This window comes from Heliangelus exortis, chromosome 1 (genome assembly GCF_036169615.1).
Source record: "Heliangelus exortis chromosome 1, bHelExo1.hap1, whole genome shotgun sequence".
NCBI classification, from domain to species: domain Eukaryota; kingdom Metazoa; phylum Chordata; class Aves; order Apodiformes; family Trochilidae; genus Heliangelus; species Heliangelus exortis.
In genome coordinates, this window is record NC_092422.1 from 121,033,547 (window position 1) to 121,047,037 (window position 13,491).

At 47.1% G+C, this 13,491-nt stretch overlaps 2 protein-coding genes across 9 annotated transcripts in view; one reads left to right on the forward strand and one right to left on the reverse strand.

Moving 5' to 3' along the window:
- The window catches only part of FAM131B (family with sequence similarity 131 member B), a 48,819-nt gene extending 48,590 nt beyond the window's left edge, over window positions 1-229 (reverse strand). Inside the window, exon 1 of the mRNA XM_071763084.1 lies at window positions 99-229. The gene's annotated coding sequence lies outside the window, so the exon portion shown is untranslated. The remainder of the gene's footprint in view (window positions 1-98) is intronic.
- Window positions 226-12,168, forward strand: ZYX (zyxin). 8 transcript variants are annotated; one of them, XM_071762989.1, is made up of 10 exons: window positions 226-353; window positions 3,864-4,124; window positions 7,053-7,234; window positions 8,265-8,357; window positions 8,657-9,163; window positions 9,471-9,612; window positions 9,695-9,864; window positions 10,018-10,196; window positions 10,461-10,581; window positions 10,986-12,168. In XM_071762989.1, exons 2-10 carry the CDS (start codon window positions 3,875-3,877, stop codon window positions 11,094-11,096), a joined length of 1,755 nt encoding a protein of 584 aa, XP_071619090.1. In that variant the 5' UTR covers window positions 226-353; window positions 3,864-3,874; the 3' UTR covers window positions 11,097-12,168. The 8 variants fall into 8 exon arrangements, with proteins under 8 accessions (XP_071619090.1, XP_071619139.1, XP_071619111.1 ...); XM_071763010.1 differs by lacking the exon at window positions 226-353 and adding an exon at window positions 432-565; XM_071762994.1 differs by lacking the exon at window positions 226-353 and adding an exon at window positions 540-673.
- Window positions 12,169-13,491: the final 1,323 nt, after the last annotated feature.

Genomic DNA, 13,491 nt, shown 5'->3' on the forward strand with positions numbered 1-13,491 from the left:
GGATGCAGACAAGCCCTCAGCCCGGGGCTCCCGGCGCTGCCACAGCAAGCCCCGTCCCCAGACGGTGTGAGCCTCTCTACCAACCCCCCTCCCCTTACCTCATTGCCACATTCCCCAGCAAGTGAGCTCAGCTGTTCGCGCAGCCTCTCTCCTTTTATGGTCAAACAAGTTTGCCTGGGCGAGGCTTTTTTCGCGAGTTTGTAGGAAGTGCTTGGGCTCAGCAGCTCCCCCACCTTTCGCCTGTGCTGCCTTTCCCGGCCGGCGGGCTGAGGCTGCGCCCCTGCGGGGGAAGAGGAGCCCGGCCCCAGCCCCGGGGGTGGCATTTCTCGCTCTTCCGAGCTCCGGACTCAGAGGTGAGTCTCTTCTCTTGGCTTAGCGAAAAAACCTTTTTATTTGTAGCCCCTGATGGAGGTGTGCGCCCGTGTCGAGAGGTGCGGGTTTCCTGCCGCGCCCGGCGGGAGGGTTCCTCGCATCTCTACGGGCTCTTTGTGATTGATTTACCGTGGTGGTCTCTGGGTTTTTCTTGCTCTTCTGCTTAAGGGAGGTTCCCGTGTGTGTGGATCTGGTGAGTTTTCTTCCCGTGAAATGGAGGCAGCGAAATGCTCCTGTATGGCCTCAGCAGTGGGGAAGAGGGAAAGTTGCCTGCTTTGACTCGGAACAAGCTCTCTTTTGTGTGCGTACGGATGAGTGAGACACCTCTGGAGCCTTTTTCCAGATGTGCTTGAGAGAGAGGAATCTAGGGTTCTTTGTGCATTAAATTTGTTTGTTTTATGAGTTTCTGCTTCTCTGGGAGTTCCTTGAGAAAGTGAAGACACAAGTCTTGCGAAGTGGTAGAACTTCCTAAAGTTTTTGAATATGTTTGCATAACTTTTTGGAGTTTTCTCTTTTTTTTACCACCCCACTTAAGGAGGAGGCAAGCCCGGCATATGTGGGAGAAGTCTGCAGCTCTGAATGCCCTTCTCCCCTAGTCCGGTTCTTTTAAGGCTCTACAGTGCATCTTGCATAGCAGATAGGGCTTTGCTCTCTCTGAAGCTTTGTAACTTTGGGCCAGGCTGGGGGCTGGGAGAACTTTCTAGAATGGGTCTGTGTGAGAGGATGAAAATAAGCATAACTCTCTTTCTCTCCCCTCCCTTGTTTGTTTGTTTGGTCTAATATTATTCCCCTTCTTTTACCCCCTTTTGGTTAGGAGGAAGCTGGCAAATAGGGGAAGTACAGATGTATGTCAGACCACAGCGTTGGAGCAGCTTTTACAGGGGCTCCTGGTGTGGCTGAAGCTTAAACAATTCCTACCCACAGAAGTGAAAAATAGCACTTGGGCTCTCTGCCTCCTCAGGTTCCTCCTCCTTTCACTAGCCCAGGAAAAGAGCTGAGCTTTTTGGAAGTGGTGTCTTGGGGTCAAAGAACTGAAAGCTATCTGGGTGAATAACAGGTAGCATACTCACGGTGAGACTTTCTGGGAGGTGACCTAGCTGCTGGGGATGATGTCAATTGGTTTTGTCCTTCTGTTTCTCCTTGGTCTCTGTTGGACAGAAACGGTATATAAGGCAACTAAGTATCCTGACTGCATCCTTTGGGGGACATCTTTCCTCATAGTTCCACTTGAGTTGTCTTAAATGCTGCTACAGTAGGCAGGAAAATGTCAGAGAAAATGAGGAGGAGAAGGATTTGAGTCTAGGTCTGCTGGTGTCACACTCTTCCATTAGGTCTCATAGACAGTGCCTAGGATTCACATAAGCTGAGTATTTCTGGTAAGGCTTAGAGGCTGTTGGCAGTGCTGCAGGGCATGGGGTGTGTGTGTGACTCTGCAAGACCAACCTTTCTCAGCCTGTCTGGGCTGTGTGCTGGTGGACCAGTAAGTGAGGATGAGCAGAGGCAGCTGCTGGATGAAGACAGCTCTGAATAGAAAGGGATTTAAGGGTGGCGTGGCATACTGGAAAATGGGCAGCTTTGGGTTAAGGCAGATAGCAGCTGCTGGTAGGAAAGCCAGCACTTTTTTGTGAAGCAGCCAATGTCCCAAGGTTGTCTCTGTGTTGACTAGCCCTGGTATGGATCATGATCAGAAATGATGTCACCATGGTGTTCTGCTCAAAATGCTGTCAGTTCTGGTAGAGCTGCTACCAAGCGGTTCATTACACCACAGTGAACAGTAGAGCTCAAGGCACTTTTTAATAGCTTCTGAAACACAGTGGGAAGCTGCAGACTGGAGGAATTTGGTCAGTTCCTTGTGGCTTGCAAGTCTATTAGCCCTTACAAGTCTGAAGGACTGAGAACAGACCTGGCTAGATATCTTCTGCCTTAGCCCTTTCCCATGCTGGATCATGTGGGAGATGCTCAACACATCATTTTGGCGGCTGCTGCTTGCTGTTGCAGCCTCTTCTTCCTTTGGAGAAGCCCCAGAAGAGTTTTGTCAAGGTGCACGCAACTCACAAGCTTTGCAAAAAGGGAACAAAAAGTGGAGCAGCATTGACTTAAATGTTTGTCTGCGGTCATTCACTTGTGACCTGGAGAAGCTGTTACACTTTACTGTATCTGGCCATACTGCGCTGAATTGTGGGAGTGCTTAAAATGGGGCATGCAGGTCTTATCAGCAGCCACGGGTGAACTGGCGGTGGGTGAATGTTTGTGGCACCAGGACTGTCTGTCCCAGCAGCTGCTATTGTCTGTGAGAAAAGCCGGCAGTGTGGATGGGCACCGATTTGAACATGCCAACTTGGAATGCTGGCAGAGAGCCCCTGTGCTGGCGGAAACGCTATTGTACTCGGGTGTTAGGAGGACTATAGGCATGCCAGTCTCTACAACAAAGCACCAGGCTCGCACGGAGATTTCTAGCACGGGTGAGATCCGTGGCTTGGATTGCGGGCCTGAAGGGATCCTAGAGATGTGACTCTCATCACGAGACCTGCGGCTTCGGAAACAGCCGGACCGGTGGGACTGTCCGAGCCCGGAGGTGGGCAGGAGGGAGAGGAGAAGAGGTTTCGCATGCTGCAGACGGAGTGCTTGCCCCGCTCCCACCCCACAGGCTGCTGCCCTTGCGCAGGAGCCCGCGCTGCGCCCCTCGTAGCTCGGCGGAGCGGCTGCCGGTGTCGGCTCAGCGCTTCCTGGCGGGGGCGGAGCGGGCGCCGGCGCAGCCGGTGAGGGGTGGCGGGAGCCGCCGTCTCCCTCGCCGGGGACACGAAAGGGAGAAAGCGGAGGCGAGAGCCGGAGGGCTGGGGGCTCAGCCCAGGAGTGTGACAGCGGGGAATTCCTCCCCCGCCAGGTTTTGCTACTTCTGCCGCAGCTGCTTGGGCGCCTTCGGGATGCAGGGGCCTGGAGGTAAAAAAAAAAATAAAAAATTCAGGGGGTGTGTCAGGGTTGGGGTGTGTTGAAGGGGGACATTACTGGGGCTGTCACAGAGAGAGATCGAGAGGAACTGTCTGGCGTTATCGGATAAGTGGGGGAGAGGAAACGCTGATTCCGGTTCTGGGGGAGCGTGTGTGGGTGCACCCGCCTCGGGGCGTGTGGGACTTGCTGTGTGCGGTGGATAAGGCTCCTTCCAGAGGCCCAATGCTGTCCTCTCCAGCATGCCTGTGTGCAGGGTTCTTGTGCAGCAAAGGGCTTGGTTTTCTTTGTGGAAAGAACCCCTTTGCAATCAATGCTGTACTGGTTGGAATGGTGAAGCGTGCTGGCGTATTCAAGCTGCCTGCAGTGTCTCTTCCTCCTTTTCCCTAGGCTCATCCTGGAAGTGCTCTGCTCAGGCACCTTAGCCCCAGACTAGTACAAGGTCCCCTTCCTATTCACTCAGTTTCATGTGTTCCTCTCTATTGATTTCCAGTATAGCCCAAGGCTGACTTCATGTTGGTTTCTTTTCTCTTCTCTTCTGCCAGGTGCTGAGAAGATGGCCTCCCCGGGTTCCCCAGGGGTCCGCATGACATCCACAGTCACTATCAATATTTCTACTCCTTCCTTCTACAATCCGCAGAAGAAGTTTGCACCTGTGGTTGCCCCTAAACCCAAGGTGAACCCCTTCAAGGCTGGGGGTGCATCAGAGTCGCCACTGCCCCCACCTCCTGGAGCTGGTGCCCAGCGTGCTCAGATAGGGAAGGTGGGGGAGATTCCACCAGTGTGCATGTCCCTGCCAGCAGAAGGTAGGTGAGGGCTGGCATGGTGGGTTGGAATATGTGTTTCTAAATTTTCAGGGTGTGAGGTCTGCAACTGGGATGGATATGCTTTCTGCAGAGGCTGGTGGGTTTCGGAGTGAGATGATAAAATTATTATAAAGGGATCTCAAAATAGTATCTCCATTAGGAAAAGAACTGGGAAGGTAATCCTGCATTGCACTGGTGCTGGAGGAGCGTGATGGATTTTTTTCGTAGTATTCCCTAAGTGCACAGTTGTGTAACTGCTATCAGTTTCTGGCCAGCATGTCTGAGAGCACATATGTTACAGGCAAGTCGACCCTGATGATGATGATGATGAATCATGCTGTTCTTCTTGTTGATTTATCTAAGCTCAAGTTGGTTGTCCCTTACTGCAGAGATGCTTCTCATGGACTCTTCAACTTCCATCCAGCTGGAGGTGTGGAGGAAGAAATAATTGCATTAAAAAATGATGTGTGCAATCATAAACAGGAAGTGAGAGCTGGAGCTTGTATAGCTTGTAGAATTTTATAGTTTCTCCTAGTAGTTTGGGTGTGTTTTTATAGAGTGAGTTGTTTTATCATGGTTTTCTTTTTCTTCCTCTCTCCTTTTTTATTTTTTTTTTCTAATATTTATTTCCTGTGGTGGTGGTGTACTTTTTGTTGTTGTTTTGTGGTTGGTTGGTTTTATGTTGTTGATTGGTTGGTTTTGTGTCCTTGAAGAAGCAGAAAAGTACTGGTTGTGTGGATCCCTATTTGGAACTGATTGTTGTGGGCCCAGCAGTATTTTGCTAATGCTTGATGCTGCGTATTATGCCAAGACTCTTATCAGGGTTCCCCTCAGTTGGTACACAAATGTTCAGATAATGCTAACTGCTTTTTTAATATTCTTTTTCTCTCTGTCTAGCATAGATTGTGCAACAACCGTTGATATCTATCTCAGTGTGCTAATTTAGTGAGCAGCTGAACTGATGGTTCCTGTCCTCAGAGGAGACAAATTATGAAGCCATTTTTTCTATTTCTGGAGTCGCAAGGGCTTCAGCACATTGGTGCTTCTGTCTCCTAGAACTGTACCAGCTAACTGTGGTCACCTTTTTCTTGTGTATTATTGACTGTAATCTTGTGTCTGGAGTACAAGGTCCCATTTAGGCTTTGTGGATTAGGAATGTGTCTGCGCAGAGATCTCAAACTGACACAAATACATTACCTGAAGTACAAAAGTAGACAGATGGATATTGGATATTATTTTCCAATGTACCGTGTGAGTGGAGGACTGGGTGTTGCTTGTTCCCCTTCTCCCTGTGTTATAAAGTTTTTTGTGGGGGAACCAATTTGACAAAGATGAGCAAAAGAGCTATTCGGCTTAAGCTGCTGTGTCACCATTGGGTGAGGACTGCTAGCAAAACATCTGAAGTACAGATGAACCACAAAAAGTCATGAAATAAACGTGACTTCTATAATTTTTCTTTGATGCATCTCTTCAATCATTGTCTCACTTATACACTCCCCAAACAAATAGAAGTGTAACATAAAGCCATAGCATTGAGACTTGGTCTTAAGTGACAGGATGGCGAAGGTAATATTACTGTAGGAAAGTTAGATTTAATATTGCTCATTCTATAAACCTGGTATAGTAACTTTGGGAAAACCTCTTTGTATAAACAATTCATAAAACAGCCTTTTGGTGCATCTAATGTGGTATCAGATCACAATGTGATAGCAGATCAGGGCTTAGTTTCTGCAATATTCTTGCAATAAATGAAATGGCAAGTGTATACAAACCTGATCCCAAACTGTAGTTTCAAAGAAAAAAATACCAGCCTAGAATTGCTTCCCCCCATACAGAATTACCATGGCATAAGAAGGCTTGGATGCAGTGATGCATACCAATGCAGTTTATGCATTCCATTGGGTAAAAAGATTACATCTTTCATTTTCTGAAAGGACAGTATCATCTCCCTTAGGTTACAGGTGAGAAGTCCTTGTAAAGTCTGTTGACATCTAGGCATAAAGATGAGACAGTTTAATTACTGCTGTTGAAAGTTGCATATGAACTAGCAGGAGTGGAAAACACAGTCTTTCCACCCTAATGTTGTTTGAGACTAGGATGTTGAAGTGTTCTCTGCTGCTTGAATAAGACCAACTTCTCCTATAAGTGGTGAATGGGATTCACTTTTTTTTTTTTTTTTTTTTTTTTTTTCCTATGTTGTAGTAGAAAATGTCTCTTCTGGCCTGTTCCAGGTCTGTGGCAAATATGAATAGGTGGAAGCAATGTTGGTTTTTTGTTTGGTTGTTGTTTTTTTTTTTTTCTAGATTGAGGCACTCTTGTTTGGGGTTTTTTTGCCTATTTTTTCCTGTTCTGAAAAAATCCTCATGTCCTAATTTGTATCATGCATGGGGATATCTTAACCTCCTAAAAGAAAGATAAAGCTCATATGTTTAAGGGATAGTTGGTCTGACCTGCTTGATTTTTTACTTGTTTCTTATACTGTTTATTAGCTAGCTGTGACATGTCACCCTATTTTCCTGTAATGATGAAGGCTCTTCAGGATCCTGTGTTGTTCTCTGGCATTCCCCCTAATGCTGCTCTCTGTTCAGCAATCTGAATTAGTTACTGGCAGGAGAGGCAAATACTGGAGACAAAAGAATGAGAGCAAAAGTGGGAAGGGGCATAGTAAGACATGTTTTCCAATTATACAATAACTCTACCCAGTGACTGTTTGTAGTAGCTACTAAGGGAAGTTGATAGTTGTTACGGTGGCAAATAGCTGTGGACAAGGTGAAAGCCAGCCTGTGGAGGTCATTTTGTCCTTGATGGGTGCTGGGGTCTCCTGGGTACTGGGGAACAACTTGATGTAATATCTTTGAGACCCCTCCTGGGGTTTTTACTGCGTAAGGGTAAGAAATCAAAATTTGGTTTTATTCTTCTTCCCCACAGAGCTGCCACTGCCACCCCCTCCGCCACCTGGAGAAGAAGCAAGTTTCTCCTCAAACTGTGCTTTTCCCCCACCTCCACCACCATTTGAAGAGCCTTTTCCACCAGCCCCAGAAGAAGTTTTTCCTTCTCCTCCTCCACCTATGTTTGATGAAGGGCCTGTGAGCATTGTACCTGACCCACAGGTGAGTGAGATCAAGGGAAGTAGAGTTTTTTTGTGATGTTCTGTGGGTTGGGACAGCTTTTCAGTATTCTTTGAGATCAGCATCAGGAAACTCTGAGATCTGGGAAAGCAAAAAAATTCTATTACCCTATGGACCAGCATATATGTGGGTCAGCAGTTCTGCAGATGAAGGACATGGGATTCCTGGTGGACAGTGAGTTGAATGTGAGACAGCAATGCACTCTTGTGGCAATAATGTCCAGCCATATGCTGGGCTGCATTTGTGAGAGTATAGTCTGCAGGACAAGGTGGATAGTGATTATTTCTCTCTCCTCAGTGCTAGTGAGGCTGTGTCTTGGAGGACTCTTTCCAGTTGGGCTTCCCAGTATAATAACCCAGGAGGAATATGAAACTAGATGCAATCCAGTAAAGGGACATAGTGATCACTGTGGGTTGGAGCACATGATGTGAGAGCTGGGTTTGTTCAGCCTGCAGAAGAGACTGTCAGGCAGGGATCTAACTGCAATCTCCAATACCTAAAGGGGGGATGGAAAGAAGACAGATTCTTCTTACTGGGGAAAAACAAGAGAACGCGAGTCAATGGACACAAGTTGCGGCAGGGGAAATTCCTGTTGGACAGAAGAAAAACCTGCTTCCCTCCAAAGGTGGCTCAACACTGGCATAAGTGCCCAGAGAGACTGGGGAATCTGCATCCTTGGGGATGTTCAGAATCACCTGGACAAGGCCCTGTGCAGCCTGAACTAGCTTGGGAGTAACCCCTGATGTGAGCAGGGGGTTGGACTTGAAACCTCCAGATCTTTTCCCACCTAGATCTGTCTGAGTTTCTTTAGGCTGTGCATATTCCCATTCTTTGTAGACCTTGGAGACTGTGCCCTGTTTATATTCACCAATTTGCTACCCACTCAAAGCAAGGAGCAGATCTGTACTACAATCCGAAAATGTTAATCTGCTATTGTATGGGGATGCACCAGATCTTTTGGTGCTTCCTGTAACATACTCTGCTCCCTCTTTCCTCATGGATGGTGGTATAGGTACGTGGCAAGATGAGCAGCATTGATCTTGAGATTGACTCACTGTCCGTAATGTTGGATGACATGGAGAAGAATGATCCCTTCAAATCCCGGGTGAGCTCTCAGAATGTTGCAGGTGGAAGGAGAGGTGCTTGGTTTGCTGAACAGAGGTAGTGAGAAGGGTGCTGCTGAAGATTTAAATGTCTGGATAAGCCATAGCATGAAAGTGTACATGAAGGACCAGAAAGTATAGTTCTTGCAGCTTGTCAGGACTGCTAAATGTGAAACAGCGTGGGAACTTTTAACATTTTGGGTCTGGGATAGCTGCTGACTCTATACCACTAGAGACAGCATACTTTCTCTTCCACCTTGCTGATAACTACCTGTTTCTCTCTTCTGCTTCCCCTCTGCAGGTATCTTCAGGATCCACAGGTTTGCTGGAGAAGCCATTGGTCCCAAAGCCACATGTGGAAATCCCATCTGCACCCAGAGATGCTCCTCCTTCATTTCCTTCCAAGTTCACTCCAAAGCCGAGTGGAAGCTTACCCTTCAAGCCCCCTGGAGTGGATTTGACCCCTGCCCCAAGCCCATGGGCAGCCCCACAGCAACACAAGGAACCCCTTGTACCAGTCCCTCCACCTCCCTCTCTCCCTCCTGTTCAGCCTACCCCTAAATTCACCCCACCCTCAGTTGCTGGCTCTCCCAAGTCTGGGTCCAAATCAGGTGCCAATGTTCCCATGACCCACTCAAACTCTACAAGATATCCTGCCTCCCTTCAGACTCAGTTCACAGCCCCTTCACCTCCAGAGCCTGCCTCTCGACCACAGCCTCCCAATTTCACCTATGCCCAGCAGAGGGAAAGACCCCAAATGAAGGAGAAGCTGTGTCCCACAGAACAACCTGCTGCTGCAAAAGACTTGGTAAGAAGTAGAAATGTCTTTGGACAGGCATGGCATCACTGGGAATGAAGTTAGAGGATGAGGAGGGAGGGTCTCTGCCAGGCCATGGGAAGCTGTTACTCATCTGAGTGATGCAAATAGAAACATTTCCGTGGTGGAAAGGGATAGCACTTCATGTAAAGGTGGAAAGAAGCAAGCACAGCGGATGGCAGATTGTTTTTTATAAACAGGAGAAGTAAAGGTGAGAGAAGTAGGTTCACTAGGGACAGGGTGGGAGAGAGTCTGTGTGTATGTGTCCTTTGGGACAGAATGTTTCTCCTTCCTGCAGCATAGACCCACAGGCTCCAGTACGGATCCACCTAGGGGAAATTCCTGTCTGACCATGAAGGAGGTAGAAGAGCTGGAGATACTGACCCAGAAACTAATGAAGGATATGGAGCATCCACCCCCAGCCGAGACTTCCACTTCTGGTGTGTTTTCTCAATGGACAGCAGCAGGGTTAAGACTGGTGGGCTTTCCTCTCTCCTAATCCCTATCATCTTCCATTGACAGAGCACTGTGGCTTCTGCCGTAAGCCACTATCAAGAACCCAGCCAGCTGTGAGAGCCCTGGACTGCCTCTTCCATGTGGAATGCTTTACCTGCTTCAAATGTGAGAAGCAGCTGCAGGGGCAGCAGTTCTACAATGTGGATGAGAAGCCTTTTTGTGAGGAATGCTATGCTGTGAGTCACTGAGATGAAAGCTGCTGGCAAGAGCTGAGCTTGCTGTGGTTGCTCTCTTTTGCTTTCTCTTCCTCCTTCCATCTTACCTGCCTGTGGTGTAGGCTCCTGGAGATGGGGAATTGGATTAATCTGTCTTGTTTCCTTTGGGCTCAGGGGACCTTGGAAAAGTGCAGCGTCTGTAAACAGACCATCACAGACCGGATGCTGAAGGCCACTGGCAACTCATACCATCCCCAGTGCTTCACCTGTGTGATGTGTCATACCCCTCTCGAGGGCACCTCTTTTATTGTGGACCAGGCCAACCAGCCTCACTGTGTGGATGACTACCACAGGTATAGAGAGAACATGGGCATGTGGTGTCTGAAAAAGAACAGATTCCCTCACACTTGTTTAATTTTGCTGCAATATATGATTTCTTGGACGTGAAGTTAAAAATGGGTTGGCATGTACATTATAGCAATTAAGGTCTTTTCCTGCCTAACTCTTTGGAATTTTGTTCTTCTGCTGCTAATATTATAGTATGGCAGTGGGAAACCTGCACTGAATGTCACCATGCACCAGGTCATGGTCTCCTCCATATTTTTTATGTGTTGCAGGAAATATGCTCCACGCTGCTCAGTCTGTAGTGAGCCTATCATGCCAGAGCCTGGAAAGGATGAGACAGTGCGTGTGGTGGCATTGGAGAAAAATTTCCACATGAAATGTTACAAGTGTGAGGTAAGCCTGGTGGCTTCACTCCTCCCATCTCTCCCATGCTCATCACTAAGAACTGGGCATCTTTACTGTCTGTCCTGACTGAAGATTAATTTCGGATTAATTTGCAGCATTGCTGAAGCAGGTTCAGGAAAAGATTAGATGTTCATAGGTCCATGAATAAGGACTTTGCAGGGCCGTAGCAATCACATCTGTAGTATGGCAGTTGTATATACTAGGGAAATATGCTGGGATTACAGGACTTGCTCTTCCCTCAAAATACCATCTCCCATTTGCACCATCAGAGACAGAGCAGTGGGCTGTGAGTCGTTATCCTGGTTGGATGGGGCATTTCTTACATCTTTGAATACATTTACCCTGCTGTTTGCTGTCACTGAGCACCCTCCCTCTTTTCTTTCCCTGTCTAGGACTGTGGGAAGCCCTTGTCCATTGAAGCAGATGAGAATGGGTGCTTCCCACTGGATGGCCATGTGCTGTGTATCAAATGCCACACTGTTCGTGCCAAAGCAGCACGCTGAGGAGCTCGGAGACAGACCCCTGCACTCAACATTCTTTCCTTCCCCGCATTGTCCTATCCTTCTGCCTGACAAGGCAGATTGCTACCAATGGATACTATGCCAGTGCAGTTCTTTACTCATGTAGGATTCACAGCTCCTAGACTTTGCTCTGCACACCCACCAAGAGAGAACCTCTTCTCCTGTTATCACTTCCCAGCCACAGTGTATTCCAGGCTGGGGGCTATGATCAAGCTGAGTGCACAATCTCTGTTCCCTCAAGACTGGAGGAGAAGGAGCAGATCTCCACCACTGCCTGGTGGAAATAGCAAGAGCAACCTGGTGGCAGGTGCTGGGAATGTCTGAGTGTTCTTCTGTTACTTGGAGCTAAGAATGATGATTTGACCTTAGAAGGTAGAAGTCTCCATCTTGGCACCACTTCTGTCTTCAATTTTATATTTGTTTCTTGTGCCACCTCATTATCAGGATGTCTTCCCCCTGCTTTCTCCCTCGCTCCTGGGTTACAGTGTGGAGAAAGAACATATTTGAAATCTCTGTTACTGTTGCTGGATAAAGCTAACCTACTACAGCTTTTCTGTCTGTAATGGATTTTAAATGGCTAACTCTCTTGTCACTTTTTTTCCTTAGCCAGATTAAACTGGCAGTCTTTGGAATCCTGCTGTGTTCCTGAGTTTGGAAACTTTTTTTAAAAAAATCTTTTTCCCTCTCCAAAATGAGTTCTTTCCCAGTGTGGTTTCTGGACAGCCAGGCTGGGCATCAGAGTAGCAAAGCAGTCCAAAGAATGCATGTTTACAATTAAAGACTGTTGTAAGGACAGGCAGCACATGGTGATGAGGCGTTTCAGTGCATGGATGAGGATTCAGCAGAGTGAGGAATGTCTTCCCATTCCAACAGGGATTCGTTCCCTGCTGTCAGTGAAAACTACAGTATAATTGCAGTGTACTGTTTGGCTCTATGTGTAACTGCACTGAGCCCCATTTCCTGGACTAGAAACTCAACTGAACAAACCTTTTTGAATAACTACACTGTCCAGCCACTGTTTGCATTCAATAAAATGTGGGGTTTTTTCCATTAACACGTCTGCTGTATTTGTTCAACTACTCATGAGAACTGCTTCCTTAAGCAATAGATAAAGTATGTGTAGTTGCTGTTCCACCTAGCTTTCAGAAATTATAAGTCTTAAAATATCCTTTCTCTGTGTCTCTTGGTCTCTTCTGCAGACTGTTTAGTTTTCTATTTCTCTGTGCCTGAAGCTCACACTTGAAGACGACTGCATTACAGTATAGCAAGATTGTAGTCTGCTTGATGGTGTCACTGGGTGGCAGGTTGTTACAGTCCACTTGCATCAGACTAGAATAAAGTGGTCAGTTTGCTTGCTTTTCCTTAATTATTGCTAATCAGAAATTGCCCATGATGCTCATGGTTTTAAGCATGGTACTGTCTTTGTCACTGCAGGTGAAATTCCTTTGTGGTGACCATCAATGTTTCTAGAATTCAACAACCTGAAACCTACTCTTGTTCTCTTGCTAGTTTTGGGGAAATCTTAAATGACTCATTGCAAACTGATCAGTAAATGCCTTGTGGTTTCCTATAGGATGAGCAAAGAAGAAACATGTATTTGCTTTCTTTTTTTTCTTATCTGAGTTCCTGCTGGCTTGTATGCATGGTTTTGAGTGGTTGCTTATGATTTTGATTATGTGATTAAAAGCTTGTGCCCACAAACACCCAGGAGCACAAAAGAGAGAAATGATGGGGAGAGAAGAATACTAATCCAGGTCCTCCAGAGCTCTCAGTTGTATATGGATATGTATCCTGTCCAACAGAGTTAATGGAAAGGGCTCTTTGGATCACTGCAGACTAAAGAAATTACTCCCTCTGTGGGGCATGGAATACAGGGGAAGAGCACTTCAGGATAGTGCAACACTTATGGGATGCATAGGGGCAGGATCAAAGGTAGGAAAAGTGAGTGATTAAGGAGAGGAAGAAGCATGGGAAAACTGTGGGGGAAAGGGCACAGAAGAGGCTGGCTGCATGTATACAGTGCACTTGTTTGGCCATGCCCTGGGTGTCATCAGCACAGTTTGTCCTGTCTTACAAACTTTGCTTTTTTTGTTTGTTTGTTTTGTTTTTTGGGTTTGGGTGTTGGGTTTTTTTCCCTCCTGTGTGAAAGGCTTCTGTTCAGTGCATGTGGAGGTCTAAGTGGCAGGAGCTGGAAATACCTGAATGCACGCATGCTGTATGGGTGTATAAATCCATGCGTAATCAATCACTAGCAAAAACAAGTTAGTTGGTGCGTAAGTAGGGTAAGAGACTTTAGTTGGCAAAGCTGTGAATCTGGCAGGATGCTGGAAAGACTAAGCTGAGAGTCAGCTGCTAGAGCTCCCAGGTGGTCCCAGAC